The sequence below is a fragment of the Nanorana parkeri genome, unplaced genomic scaffold, assembly GCF_000935625.1.
Source record: "Nanorana parkeri isolate BGI_ZX_2015 unplaced genomic scaffold, ASM93562v1 scaffold1041, whole genome shotgun sequence".
NCBI classification, from domain to species: Eukaryota; Metazoa; Chordata; class Amphibia; order Anura; family Dicroglossidae; genus Nanorana; species Nanorana parkeri.
In genome coordinates this window covers 58,205-73,104 of record NW_017307309.1, presented here as the reverse complement: position 1 = coordinate 73,104, position 14,900 = coordinate 58,205, and the positions used below count along the sequence as shown (strand labels likewise).

At 39.5% G+C, this 14,900-nt stretch overlaps 1 protein-coding gene across 1 annotated transcript in view; it reads left to right on the top strand.

Moving 5' to 3' along the window:
* LOC108796020 (calcium-activated potassium channel subunit alpha-1-like) overlaps nt 1-14,900 on the top strand; it is a gene marked incomplete at its 3' end in the record, with an annotated part of 400,113 nt that overhangs the window by 328,257 nt on the left and 56,956 nt on the right. The window contains exons 7-8 of the mRNA XM_018567387.1: nt 1,881-1,956; nt 6,152-6,322. Of these exons, the coding sequence (XP_018422889.1) occupies nt 1,881-1,956; nt 6,152-6,322 (247 nt within the window). The remainder of the gene's footprint in view (nt 1-1,880; nt 1,957-6,151; nt 6,323-14,900) is intronic.

Genomic DNA, 14,900 nt, shown 5'->3' with positions numbered 1-14,900 from the left:
CTGTACAGAGACTGATGTGACTGGGGGGACATTAGAGTGTAAGCTCCTCTGTACAGAGACTGATGTGACTGTGGGAGGACATTAGAGCGTAAGCTCCTCTGTACAGAGACAGATGTGACTGGCTCAGTGTTCTCTGTACAGCATTGTGGTATATATATATATGTATAATAATAACAGTGTGACAGGCTCAGCGTGGCGGCGGGGGCCCCGAAATTTCTGAAGGCTGCCCTGGGTGTGTGTGTGTGTGTGTGTATGTGTGTATATATATATATATATTGTGAGATTAGCTTTCAATGGTAGCACATTAATGACGAAGTCCATGTGTGTCAGTCACATATATACGTATGTGACTAACACACCTCTAATTCATTCATTGGTGTAAATTGGAAGGTCTTTCTCCCATCCCCTTTTTTCTGAGGTCTTGGTATGTTGATCACATTACACTATTCCTCACTTTGTCTTCCTCTTCCTCCTTATGTAGGTATTGAGAGGGCTGTTATTTTATAAATTTCTCTTTCCCTGAGGGCTAAGGATTATGGGTGTCCTACTTCTACCCCAATTGTTCACTGGTTGGTCTTTCATTGAGACATACAGGAGACATAACTACCCTGCTCTGGAACACCAGATTCTTTCTTGGTGCCTTTCCTTGTTAGTAGCAATTTCAATATCCCCCTTTTCTTTTTTTTCCCATCTAGTCTTCAGGCATTAATTCCTTCAGATTTTCTTCTAGTAAGATTTTTCACATGCTTTAGATTTCTCAGTGGCTGTTGCCCACCCCTCAGTTGGATTGCTTTTGGACATCCCATATATCCAAGAATAACTACATTCCCTTGTCCCTCAATAGACAATAAAGAAAATGTGTACTTATCGTAAAAAGCTTTTTCTTTAAATGCCGTTGAGGGACATGGGTCCCACCCATCTATGTTGCTGGCCTTAGGCACTGTTTTGCTCACAAAACTAAGGCATGATGGTCAGAGGCAGGGTTTTACAGGGGATGGCTTAGTTTTCCAGTATGCCATTGTCCAAACCTCCTGAAGGTGGCAGTATAACCCAAAGGTACAAAAGTAACTGTATTACTTTGTCCCTCAATGGACTTCAACAAATAGATTTTACAGGGAAAACATTTTTGCAAAACATCACCAAAGGCAAGCACTTTTTGTAAAAAAAAAAAGGATAAAAGATATATGTATTATTTTGTTATCTTAAATAGTGATATTATTGCTGAATAAACAGGGCTATAGTGGACATGTAAATATTGCTCTTGGCCAAAGGGTGTGTACAGGTGTGAGAGGTGTACTGGTTAAACAAATGTTGTTCAGCAGTTCAATACTCCCATTGGATCCCGTTTTTTAGGGTTATTCACTAAAGGGTGAAGAGTTTGGAGAAGTGAACAATCTAGGACAACATAACTGATTTGGAAGAATTCTCCAATTCGGCTCACTTCCCAGTTCAGTTATGTTGTCCTAGATTGTTCACTTCTCCTGCCTTCTCAAAACTCTTTACCCTTTAGGGAATAAACCTGTTTGTCTCTCTATAAACATTTACAGGGTTATTCACAAAAGGGTGAAGAGTTAGGAGAAGGCAGGAGAAGTGAGCAATCTAGGACAGCATAGCAGAATTTCCCAATTCAGCTATTTTGGCCTAGATTGTTCACTTCTCCTGCCTTCTCTAAAATCTTCACCTATTTGTGAATAACCCTATTAGAGCCAGTATTCAGTTTGCATTGACTTCTGCCTCCTGCTAGTGCACACTTTTTTTATAAATAAAATAAAAGTTTCAGATGTCAGTTAAGTGTAGCAATAAAGTTGCAGTTAAAAAAAATCACGTTTATTTCTATAACATGACTTAACAAACGTTTTGCTTTATTTTATTTTTTTCAGTAATTCCATTAAGCTGGTAAATCTTTGCTCCATTTTTATCAGTACTTGGCTAACAGCTGCAGGTTTTATTCATTTGGTGAGTATTGCTTATTATTATTTTAACCCAAAACAACTGCTACCTATATTATTACTGATATTATTTAATTATATTTGTTATTGCTATTTTAATGTTCTTCTCTATAATTAACCAAAATGCATTAAAACAGAAAACCAAGTGCCATGCTCTTTCAATTCCCAACTGAGCTTCCAATCAATGAATATATTAATAACATATTTACATAACTGCAACTAATATTACAGCACTTTACAGGCATTTATATTAGAAGTTAAAGAAAAATATCACCCATGACGATTAAATGTCTGTGAAGGTTATCATTTATCCAGGTCATGGTATATCTGTAAAAAATAAGTCAAGGCAACTGGACTTGCAGTATTTTTCTTGAAGACGTTTCATTAGTCATGAGACCAGCTTTCAGCTTTTCTGAATTGAGAAAGCTGGTTGGATGACTAGTGAAAAGTCTTCAAGAAAAATACAGCAAGTCCAGTTGCCTTGACTTATTTTTTACAGACATAACCATTAAAGTCATTCAAAATATGCCACTTACTTGTAATGATCTTTTATCCAAGCCCAACGAAGTGTGCATTCTCTTTTCTCTCTCACTTTTTTTCTGCTGCAAATGCCATCCCATGTCACCATCTTCATTATCTTTTCATTGAGAGCTGGCCGTCTCTTTTGGTTCTTTCAGTCAGCCCCTGATTATACAGCGCCAGATAAAACTTGCTAAGTTTTGGGAAAGCTGATGCCTCCTAGAATTTGTGATGTCGGTGTCCTAGGAGGCTGCAGGAGGAGGCTTAACATTATGTAGGCGAGAATGGAGGCAGAGGGGAATCAAATGTAAATTAAAACTATAAAAGCAATTTTTTTTAAAAGATCCCTAGATTGTGGAGGGGGCAGGGATAGAATGCTGCAAAGTGTGATTTTTGCGTGAAGGTCCACATTAAATATAGGATGACCTTTTCTTTTTTTTTTGCTTAGTCTCTTGTTAAGGGAGCCATTTACCTTGAAATCAGTCAGAAATGGGAATAAAAGCTGCATGATGTACAGTTCTTTCTGGAGCAGTTCCTCTTATCTGTAACACCATTTAGTTACCTGGCAGATGTGTGAAAGGTGGCTGGAACTTGAATGAAAGAAAGCAAGAATAATGTATAGGATTGTGAGTGATTAAACAAACAAGACACCAGCCCAGTACAGAAAAAAACCTCTCATCAATATGTTTACCCTCCTGTAAGAATTTCCACTTCAATTTCCACTTCCCTTTGCTGTGCATGGCTTCACGTGCAATGCGTCACTGCTTCACTGGCTTAATTTTGTTTGCTCCCTAGCCAGCGCCCCTCCCATCTCTGCAGCCATTCCCAGACCCCCCCCCCCCAGGTGTTACATCACTGTCTCCACTCGTCTGAGCAGCTCGGGGAGGAATAAGGGAGGAGTAGAGGAGGGGAGGAGAAGGCTGAGGAGACTAAGATATGGGGGAGGCTGCGGGCCCTGGGGCAGTACCTGAGTGCCCGAGCGGTCAGTCCTGGTTCAGTCACTAATTGCGTTTACTGCCAGCGCCCCACCATCATGATTTCATAGCTCCCTTGTTACACCCTGCAGGGCAAAGTGGGTGACAACCCCATTACTGGTGACTAATGGGATGGTAGGGGCTGGTTGTAACCTATTATCTAATTAGCTTCTGGTAGGATTCTGTAATAGCAATTTTCAAAACCTCATAACAGCTTCCAGTTATGAGTTATGGATTAGAAAGCGAGATTAATAGTAGCTGGTTTTCTGCTGTGCATAAACTCTGACACTCTACACCCACCAAAACCAGTAGAACCATAAAATAACACAAATATGAATAACTTCCCCATATCTTATCATAGAACTAGCATGTTTGGAGCTAAACAATTCATCCTTGTAGAGCCAAAGGAAATCTCACCGCTCCAATTCCTTAGCCTCCATCAGGACTCCCCAGGTGCTGGTCTAATAGGTGCGTCTTCACCTTAGAATGCAGGAGTTCAGTCAATTCATCCTTGTGCCATCGCACTTTTAAAGACAGTTTTATCACAATGAGCTGTACCGAGTGGGAGTTATAAGATATTATCTTTCAGACATTTTGAAGACCGATATAAATATTTTGTCCCAAAGGCTAAGTGAGGATTTCACACTAGTCTGCTCATTTTTTAAATGTAGACATGTCTAGGATGTACAGGGAGAAAACGCACTGCTATGTGGACCTCTGCTGGGAAGGTATAGAGATTAAGCATTTGGCCAACCTTTCATGGTAATAAAAATGTTTTAAGTTTACACCTGGACTTCAGCAGGTGAGGGCTCTGCCAGGGTTCTATAATAACTGTGGCTTGGTTTGTATCAGAAAATCGCAGTCATCAATTCAGGGACAAAACTGCACTGAAAACACTTGTGGTGTTTAATAAAATGGTGGCTGAAGCCGCCATTTTGTTGGAGGCCACTACAGCTATCTGCTCTTCCCTTATTGTGAGCTCAGTGTAATCTGGCATTTTGAAACAGCACTACCATTGCCATAGAAACCCAGACATGGTCATCGTGACACCAGTATCATGCTGCCCATTCATCTTGTGCTCTAAAGTGAAAGCATTGCTGTGGTCATCCACCAAATGGCAGCCATTTTATTACAAATCACATACATTTTCATTACATAGCAGCACTTCTCCTCCCTTCCAGCTGGCTTATCTGCCCTCCAGGCAATTTACCTTCCCTTCAGCCAGTTAACTTCCCCTCTCATGCTCTTTCCTGTCTCTCTTCTCTCCTTCTGCTGGCACAGTTCTGAGGCTTAGCTATGCAGCAGTCAGTTCTGCTTGCTGTTGTAGGCACACTAATTGTGCAGCCTTACAGAGTCCTGGAGCTGTGGCAGCCCTAGAAGAGCAGAGGAACAGAAATCTGCTATTCATCCCGCCAGCTTTACCAGTGCCCACCCTGCTCTGTTACAGATCTGGCTGAGGAGAAGACAGCTGGAGCAGAAAGGAAACCTTGTCCCAGAATCCCCTCAGCTGGCTCTCTTCTTCCGGCTGATCAATCCTCAGAGCCAGTTAGCCAGGGCTTAAAAGATCTCAGTGACTCTGCAGTCATCTCAAATTCCCCCCACCCCACAGGCATTTCACCTCACCCTCTCAACAGATATCTATTCCCATCTGCAGTACCCCGCTTCCTGACACACATCTCTCCCCTGCAGCCTCAAACTGCTCAGGAAATCTTTCAGCAGCCACTTCACCCATTTCACCCTAGCCTAACAGACATCCCTGCCCGGCTCCTTAACCCTCTCACAGAATCACTGTGTCATCCCTAATCACTGTTCGCTGAAAGACATCTCTCTCTGACTGCTTCATCCTCATCTAACAGGCATCCTTCTGTGTATCCTCACATTTGTCCTCCATTATAAACTCTGAAATGTCTCTCTTGCACATACTGTACACAGTCATACCCTTTTCACTCCTTTTTTGTACACACGTCCTACCATCATACATACATCCTACATATATACACTCAGCAAAACAGTTCTTTCATATTGTTTGTAATATCCCCAACATTGCCAATTCTGGAACAGGCACACTTTTTTTTTTTTTTTTTTTTTTTTTATAAATTCTCTTTATAAATAGGCATACAGATATAAGGCAGGTGAAATCAACATCTCTTATCACATGGTGGTATAACTTAGCGACAGGCACACTTTTTAATGATGTAAGTTAAGAGGATAATGATTTTGTGTACTTAAACCTTAACTCTAGGCTAAATACCAGAAACGGCTAAATGCACAGATGAAATGCAATAAAGGGAGCTGTTATACTTGCCGAAGAAATTGTATTTGTGTACATCCAGTTCTGAGATTTAAGCAGCTTTGCCACGCCCGCCAGCACACCCTGTTGGCAGGGTAGCTAATGTTTTTCTGCTGCAATTCTCCCAACCTGTCACCAGATAGTAAAGGGAAAGGCAACAGACTGGTTATCTTATCTCTGTGCAACTTTGCTCACTCCTAAAAGCATGCATTTTGTACTGCAGCACATCTAATTGACTGCTTGTGCTGCTTTTCCTTCCCTCAGTCTGAGCTTTGCTGTACAAAGAGTGCAAGAAACTTAAACCAAACTAAATTCAGGTACTTGCATTTGAAAAACACTTTCATTATGTGCAAACGATTACATAACTGCAGAACTGTTCATATTTAAAATATAAAACAAGTGTTCTTTGTTCCTTCTAGGTGGAAAACTCTGGGGACCCATGGGACGATTTTCGAAACTCGCAGAGCATTTCCTATTGGGAATGTGTCTACTTGCTAATGGTTACCATGTCAACTGTGGGATATGGTGATGTTTATGCAAAAACGACCCTTGGCCGTCTCTTCATGGTCTTCTTCATTCTTGGTGGTTTGGTAAAAAAACTTAATTTGCCTAAGCAGTATCTCTTGTTTGCAATTATATAGAAACCTGCAGAGCATTGCAAACCATTTTGCGCATCTTAGCTACATAAAGAATAGATTTAAGTAAACATATGGACTCTAATTCAATTTCTGTATAAAACTGTAAAGTTAGAGTTCTACTCCATTTCACTTTTTTAGTATTTTGTTTCCCTGACACAACTTTGCAGGTGGCCACAATATACTAATTATTATGTTCACTATTAAAGCTATGGCATAATAAAAGTACAATTGGGGCCCCTAATTTGTGACTGTTTTTAGGTACCTATGTGAAAGAAAGTGAAGCACTAATGTCATAGTAAAAAAAAAAAAAACCTGACTTGTAACTCTAACTTAAGGTGAATGTGTCCTTTGTTCATGAACAATAAAGCAATAAGTTCATTAACTGCCATTCTCCATAGCTGCACGAACTTGCACATACGTGATGGAAACAGAGCTGAAGACTCTATATCCACCACCATTTAACAGCACTGGATGCACTTTTATTGTCACATGGGAGTAAGAGGAGAGAGTCACATGCTTCCTTTATCAGAAAGCACTAGGTTTTTCTCTTCACTCCCATGGACTGCATAGAGTTGTAGGAGAACAGAGGGAAAGTGAGGGTGTGCTGCTGGAGAGAGTGTTGGATTAGTGTTCCATCTTTTTCAATTGTATTTTTCTTAAAAAGATAAAATAAAATTCCAGAGGACAAATGCCATGCAGAACTTGGAACACAAGTAAATGTATCTCAGTACCAGAGTGCCTAAAGATACTCTTAAGAAATCTGTATTGAAAGAAACATCAAGGGTGCCATTGCTGACCCCTTCTTCTGAAAATACTTTGTGCCTGGCTATATGGTGCCTGACTATCTAGTAGCTTAAATACTTTCTGGCTAAGTCACTGACAGTGGATAGGTATGCTGACCAGGAGAGCTAACATCACTGCCTGAGTAATTGTTCCAGTTTTGTGACGCATAGTATTTAAGACCGAGAACGACAGGCCACTAGCATTCACAATATGAGCATACACTTTTGTTCTTCTCAGGCTTTATAAATGTCCTTTATTACAGTACTTGAGTAATTAGAACTAGTATTGTAAATTAACTCTCAAAATACTTAAATATTACTGAGCATCAATGCTACAATACTGACTAGACAGCCCGATATTTAATATGAAAAGATGCCCTTTTAAATTACATTCAAAGCAAATATTAATCATATAACCCATTTTTAACAGACTTCTTTTGGTGTAAAAGGTATGACTAAGGCAATTGGAGTAATTTGTTGTGTTAGCAAATACTTATTATTTTTAACTAAATTTGTAATGATTCAAATAATAGAAGCCATGGTGATTTGTTATGTGAATGTTATTCCACATTCCACAGTATTTTAAAACTCTGCCATGTTTATGTTATAACTGTACCGTTTGATGAGGTGTGATGCTCTGCAGGTTTTTTTAAAATAATATTATCTACACACATTTTTATAAAGGTTTGCTAAATTTAGGGGAGATTTACATCCATAGTGCTGTGTTCTGCTAATTAATATATTGGGGGTTTATCTGCTTTGAAAACCATTTATTTCAGATTGTTTTTGCCTTACAGTGGGAAGCCTCAATTTTTTAAATTTGTGTCTTATTTTTTAGAACACAGCAGTTTTTTTAGGTCTCTTTTAGCCCCCCTTGGCTTGTGAGTTGCTAGTATCTCATTAGCTGTGTACACAAGAGAGTATAGAAGACATGAGTATTGCCCAAACAAGCAGATGCTGGAGACTAGAAACTAGAAACCTTGGAGTTAGACGTTTTTAAGTTTCTTACAGTTTCTGCTGTTATTATTACTGTTTCATCACTTTTCACTTACCGATTCTTTGCTGAAGTTGACTTGGGTACTCTTGCTTGTCTGTTCAGTAAAGAAACAGTTAAGTAGGACATTGGGGCACTATATATTTTAAAAATATTTTGTATTTATTTTATGGTTTCAGTCTACTCCCTCTTTGCTTTTTACCCTTTTTTGTCATCCCTTGGACCCTAACTATTCCAACAAACAATATGAAATAACACTGGATCAAAGTGCATGCATGTTGAAGTTGCCTTAGAGAGCATTTGTCTTATCATGCTGACATTCAAAGTAAAACTTGAATTATTCCTGCATACTTTATTCAGTTTGATAATACTGCTTTTAGGTAGTCATATAGTTACCTAGTCACCAGTTAACATACACAAGGATACAGATACATAAACAGCTCACCTCCCTTTACTCGAGGTCTTGGCACCCTTCCACATATGCTTACTTCTGCAATACCACAAAATCAAATGTATGCTTCAGTCTTCCTACTCTACTTATTTTACCCTACAATTTGCCAGCCCCCGTTAGTCTTGAAATATTTTAAGTACATTTTGCGACCAATTGAAATCCACATTAGTGTATGATCAATATTAGTTTTTTTTTAAACTTTACCACAGTTCCTCATTGGGCTCCTGGCTCCTTACTCGGTGTACCATACTTCACCTCAATCTCTTTGTTGTCCTACCTCCTCCACTGTTCTGAAGTCTAAATCATTTCTTCTTCCCTCTCTTCTTATAAATCTCAGCACTAAGTTTTCCCTGTCTTCTAATCATACTACAGAGTATAATGCAGTGTACCGTTGTAGATTCACTACATTACCACTTCTTACACAATCAGTGGGAATTCCCATCTACATTGCTTGTGTAGAAACTGGTATTGCGATGAAGTGCAGCACTGTACTTTGAACAAGGAGCCCAGAAAGAAACTGTTTTACTAGTACTGCTATTTATTGTAGACATCTATGGATTTGCTCATTAACAAGACTTATTTAATTATTTTCACGGTTGAGGGTAGTTGGGAATAGGAGGTAAAATAAGTGGAATACCAAGACTGAAATGTTTTATTCATGTGGCAGTTGCCAGGTATGTTGCTGTAATTAAACACAGTGTGCGCCAGTTTCATTCAGATATCTAAGCTAGGAAAATGTTACTGCAACAATGCTATTGTAAATGTATTATGTTTAAAAGAGCCAGTAGAAATTAGATTCACTATCGGGTCTTTTCTGCCCGTGCATGCCCGCTAGGGGGCGCGCGCGAGCAGAAAAAAAATGCCCGCAGATGCAGCAGTGCCGTCCGTCCGTTTTTCTACTACGGGCGGACGGCAAGAGGTTAAAGAACTTCACTAACAGGGTTACTCACAAAAGGGTTAAGAGTTTGGAGAAGGCAGGAGAAGTGAACAATCTAGGCCAAAATAGCTGAACAGGAAAGTGAGCTGAATTAGAAATTTTTTACAAATCAGCTATGCTGTCCTACATTGTTCTCCTCTCCTGCCTTCTCCAAACTCTTCACCCTTTTGTGAATAACCCTGTAAATGTTTTATATAACTCTCAGCCACCTTATGTCTGTAGGACACTGTAAGTGAAACTTGTCTGGTCCTAACAAAATGGACCAAAAAAGACAGAGATTGTGGTGTTGCTCAAGTGAATTAGATGGAACATAAGTGTGCTAATTAGTTTTTATGGTTACAAGATATTGGCAGAAATGCTTATTTTATCCTAGCCTTCCTATGTAGTCTCCATTAGCTGACATTTTTTTTACATTTTACAAACTTCAGGTAGTAACATATAATTCTGAATCATTTGTAACCATTTAGTGTTGGGCACATTCATATGTGACATTATCTATGGTAGCAGCCTTTGACTGCAGTAGTTTAAATCATAAGTGTTTGTTGGACAAAACATGGCTGTGTATTTATGTGTATTTTTTTTTTTAGAATTAGAATAATCTACCCCTTTTTACCCCACTCACCCTATTGTGTGACCCTCCAAATAGCATTAGTTTTTGCAAACTTTGTGTCTGCTTGTATTAGTCTTATTTTAAATGTTTCCCCACCACTTCCCAAATCCACACATTTAAGGGACGTCTCCAATTTAAATTGGGATTTTTTATTACCTTTTTAAAAAAAAAAACTTTACATACATTTTGATTATGATAAATATGATTTGATTGGTAATTTTTATAGACAACTACTGGTTTTGGTTGACAGACCATAAGCCCTGTCTCCTTAAATGTATTTTATATATGTTAAATTGCCAGAGGTGTTTTTTATAGTGAATGTGGTTAATAAGTGAAGAAAAAAACATTAACTTCACATTAGAGGCCTGGAATTCATTGCAAAGAAACTTCAAGTTTTCACAGCTTTTCTATTTGCTGTCTACTGTTTTTTCTAAGATATCTGGGTGTATCTATGTGTCAGTTTTGTTACAGTGCCTTATGTTAAATATACACTACTGATGGTATTGTGTGTCCTTACTGTCTTGTTGATGTTGGGCAGATGTTTCTGTCGATGGACATAATCAGTTAATGGACACAATAATTAATGAACATATCATGTATTCTGACATGATTTGTACATATGTCTAGTGTTTATGGGAAGTTTCCAGGTAGTGATAAAGAAACCACCATTTACTTGTCAAACATAAAAATAATTCCCTGCATTTGTTAGCTATAAAACGCACATAGAAGCTGTACAATAATAGAACCGCCACTAGAAATTAGCAAATTAATCCTCCGAGTTAGAGATTGGACACAAATCAAAATGATTTCCAACAAGCAGACATCTCAAAATATTACCCAGTCTGCTACTGATCTTAAAAAACAAAAACAAATAGGTTTTACATAGATCACAGTTTGTGGCTGGTGTCCCCATAGTGGAAGGGTTACCCACATGCCAACAACCCTTTATAATAATACCATCTCATATGTCCTTCAGCCTCAGCACCGTTTAAAAAAGTCTGCCTTTTTATTACTGGTGTTCAAAGGTACCGAGTTTTTCTGTACTACAGTTGCCTAAGTGGTGCATAAATTAGGAGGCAAATTTACAGGCATTAGGATGTAGCAATGTGACCTGGTAAATTGTGAATCTCTTCACTGGTGGAATAGTAGAGCATTTCATTAAATTACTGTGTATTTACTACAGTGCAAATTAATATTTAAATAACAGATGGACACTAACTTCCAAAAACACTTTTTACATTGATGAAACAATGGATATATTTGCGCCAGATTTATGTTGCTAGTGTAATGTTGTTCTTTCCTGGAGTTTATTTAATCTAATTTATGAAGACATCACACAACACCAGGCAAGACGCATCACTGTTGATTCTTTAAGAAGTGGTTATAGGGACTATTTAAGTAGCGGTTGTTTTTTTTAGGTGATTCTCCAGTTTCAGACAGCCGCAGGACAAGTGCAGATGTAAACAGTTGCGAACTTTCGCAAAACACGTGCAGTCGGAAAAATAGTGCAAGCTCTGGTCAAAACAGGCACACATGTTAAAAGGAGACACTAAACAGATCTGCACACAAAAAAAAGAGGCTAAAACTGACGCAATTGCTTTGATAAATTTCCCCCCCCCAGGTGTGTCTTGTTTTGATCTGTCTTGCATCTCTTTTCCTAAACCATATCTAGGGTTAGATTTGGGGCACCAGAATTCCCTTGATTCTAATTGAAAATCATAGTACTATTAGATTGTGGGATAATGGGAGAGTCCGATGGCCCAGTTCCAATTTTGTGGTTATTTTTTACATTTTTTATAAAATATCTTTTTAAAATGTTAAAAAAGCAGCATTATATATTGGTGGAACACTGAGTGAGAAACTAACTTAGCCTGTCCAAAAACATATGATGAATTCATGTCAGACATTTCATGCTCCAAGTGGCTCACTGATAATTCGGTATTTATCCAACACTTCTTTCTATTCAATTGCAGTAAACCAAGTCACTTTCAAAATTTTTGTTTCTCCTACATATATGAACAGCATTCTACCTATTTGTATTAAATATATAAATCAGTTTTCTATAGAGCTAATTAATGTACCTATACCTAAACCTGCTTCAGCCATGTTTAAAAACCCCAATTCCAGCCATTTTCTTCTTTTCTTTACTGTTCTTGATAGACTAAGGAGTAGAAGATAGCCTTAGACCAATGGGTTATTCTGCTGCCTGTAGGAGGTTGAAACACTGGCAAACAAAAAAGTCAGGCCTCTGTATAACCCTGCCTTTCACTATCATGACTCAGTTTGTTCCTTGTGTCCTAGAAGGATGGACACTTTTTCTCAGCTTTAACTATATTTTTACTATGTTTTACTATTATTCTTCTATTAACATTCCCAGTACTCCATAGGTGTTTTTTCTCAATCAAAAAGTATATGCTGGTTCAGCTGGTTTCTATACAGCAGCTTTAAGGTATTCTATTGCTGAGGTAAGGTATCCTCAGCAAAAGAATTGGAGGCCATATCCACGCCAGTGACGTGCTGTGCCTTCTGTGTTGGGTGAGGCATCCCCCAGCCTGCTGAAGCTCTGCCCCCAGCTCGGTAACCAAGCTGTGTGGGGAGGAGACAGGGAGGAGCATTCCTGTGCCTCACTTGCTCGTCACTGGCGAGTCACTGGTAAGGCATCAAGATCGATGTCCTCACTGGTTTTTGTTTTTTTTATTGGACAGCTTGCACCAATGGCGCTTTGCTATTGCTCCAAGCCATCCACAGAGCTCACCTCTAACACAGACTAGAGGCTGTGACAGCTCTTGCCTCACCAAGTTAGGTTACTCACGCAGTGGGGAACCCCGCTGCTGTGTAGCCTAACTACCTTTCAAAAGCCGGATGCAGTGATGCCTGTAATTAACAGGCAGCACTCCCTCCATGACAGGTTACACAGTGGAGAGGCTCTGCTTCACCTGCCTCCCCTGACCGCATGTCCCTGATCCACGCCCCACTGGACCAAAGATTGAGGGGCTAGCCAGGAATGTGACCTTCAAGCACTGGACTCTGTCTGCAGTGCTTTTCCAGACAATTTTTTCACTGTGTTAGCTGCAGGGCTAGTTCCAAGTCGATAGATGTGGCACAGTCTCTGGTGTGACCCAGTCCCTGAAGAATCACTCTGGGAGTAAGCCTCTGGATAAGATTTACTGGTATGTGAGCCCTGCATCCACACTTTCAGGGTTATTCACTAAAGGGTGAAGAGGTTGGAGAAGGCAGGAAAAGTGAACAATCTAGGACAAAATAACGGATTTGGAAAAATTCTCCAATTCAGCTCACTTTCCAGTTGCCTTTGCTCGTTAGCCTCTCAATGTGTGCCCGCTTTTTTGCAGCAGATCCGTAGATGAGAAAGAACAATCACAATCTGCATCTACTATTGCTGCTCTACCTCTAAGGCTCCCTCAAAGACATATACCACAGATCTCAGAGCCACAAGATTTCCATTTATAACTTCACAACTTTACCACCACTATAATTAATAAGCTTTTTCTTCCTCCTTATGGTGTAGTTGCTCAGGTTCCTCCTGCTGCTTCCACTCTAGATCCTACAGCTTGTTTTTAATCATTTGAGTTTCTATACCTAGTTGTGTATAATCCCTGGAACCTCTGTTTTCTGTGATGGTAGAAACCTATGCTGTGAAATACTATTCGGCTTTTACTTCCACTCCTTCTTACAAAGGAGCTGGTGAGGTCCTGGATGTTTCTACACCATTACAGTGTTTATCTCTAATCAACTATTTCTGACTATTATTCCCCTTTTAAAACAAAGCATCTGTAGAGAACTATTAAGGTACCTTATCTAAGGTCAGCCAGTTCCTAGATTGTTGTAACTTGTATATTTGGTGGATCCTGATCCCAGTGATCGTGGAAAGCAATCCAATCCCTGGACTTTGCATTCTATGACTTATACCAGATCAATACAGTCTTGCTTCCTCTAGATGAAGGAGCAACCCTGCAGGCCCCCTGGGGACCTATTTTTATCAAAGATTGTTATACTTCTGCATTAAGCTAAAACTTTCCTGTAGTTAACTGCTTTGCACTTTATAACCTGTAAGATTATGTTCTTTCAAGGGAGGGGTTGCTGTGTTTCACCATACCCCAATAACATTTGATGTTATTTGGGCAAGATCAGTTCTTGCCCTTCTAGTCTGTAACACAGGTTCCTTCACAGGGCCCTCTCCTTAGTCATGGCCCATTTTTAGATTGGTGATCTGTGTGTAGGATCATTCCATGTTGCTGAATCTGTGGCAATTACTCACTCCTCAGTATAACTGCTTTTGTATATCCTATTGGTCCAAGATTATCTAGAATTTCTGTGTTCCTCAATGGACAATAATGAAAGTAAGTTTTTTGTACTTACCGTAACATGTATTTCTTGAGATCTACACAGATCTTACGCCTCTGTTTCTTTGGCCTTGTGTACTGCTTGCACATTATGGTTGGAAATGGCGTTATAGAGAGGGCTGACTTAACTGTTTTTGTTTGCCAGTGTTCCAACCTCCTGAAGGTGGCAGTATAAACTATTGGTCTAAGATTATCTACTACAGAGGCCTGAACAGTTGGATGTTCAGGCCTCTGCTGATGTCAGCTTCGGGCATAAGGTGCTTCAAACCAGACTCTGAACTCTCTATGTTCCTTTATTGCCCTTGTTTTTTTGTGGGTGGGTGGGGCGGGGGGGGTTGGCATTGCTTGCTCTGTTGCCCACCCCTCAGTTAGACTGCTTTGGGGAGTCACACGGG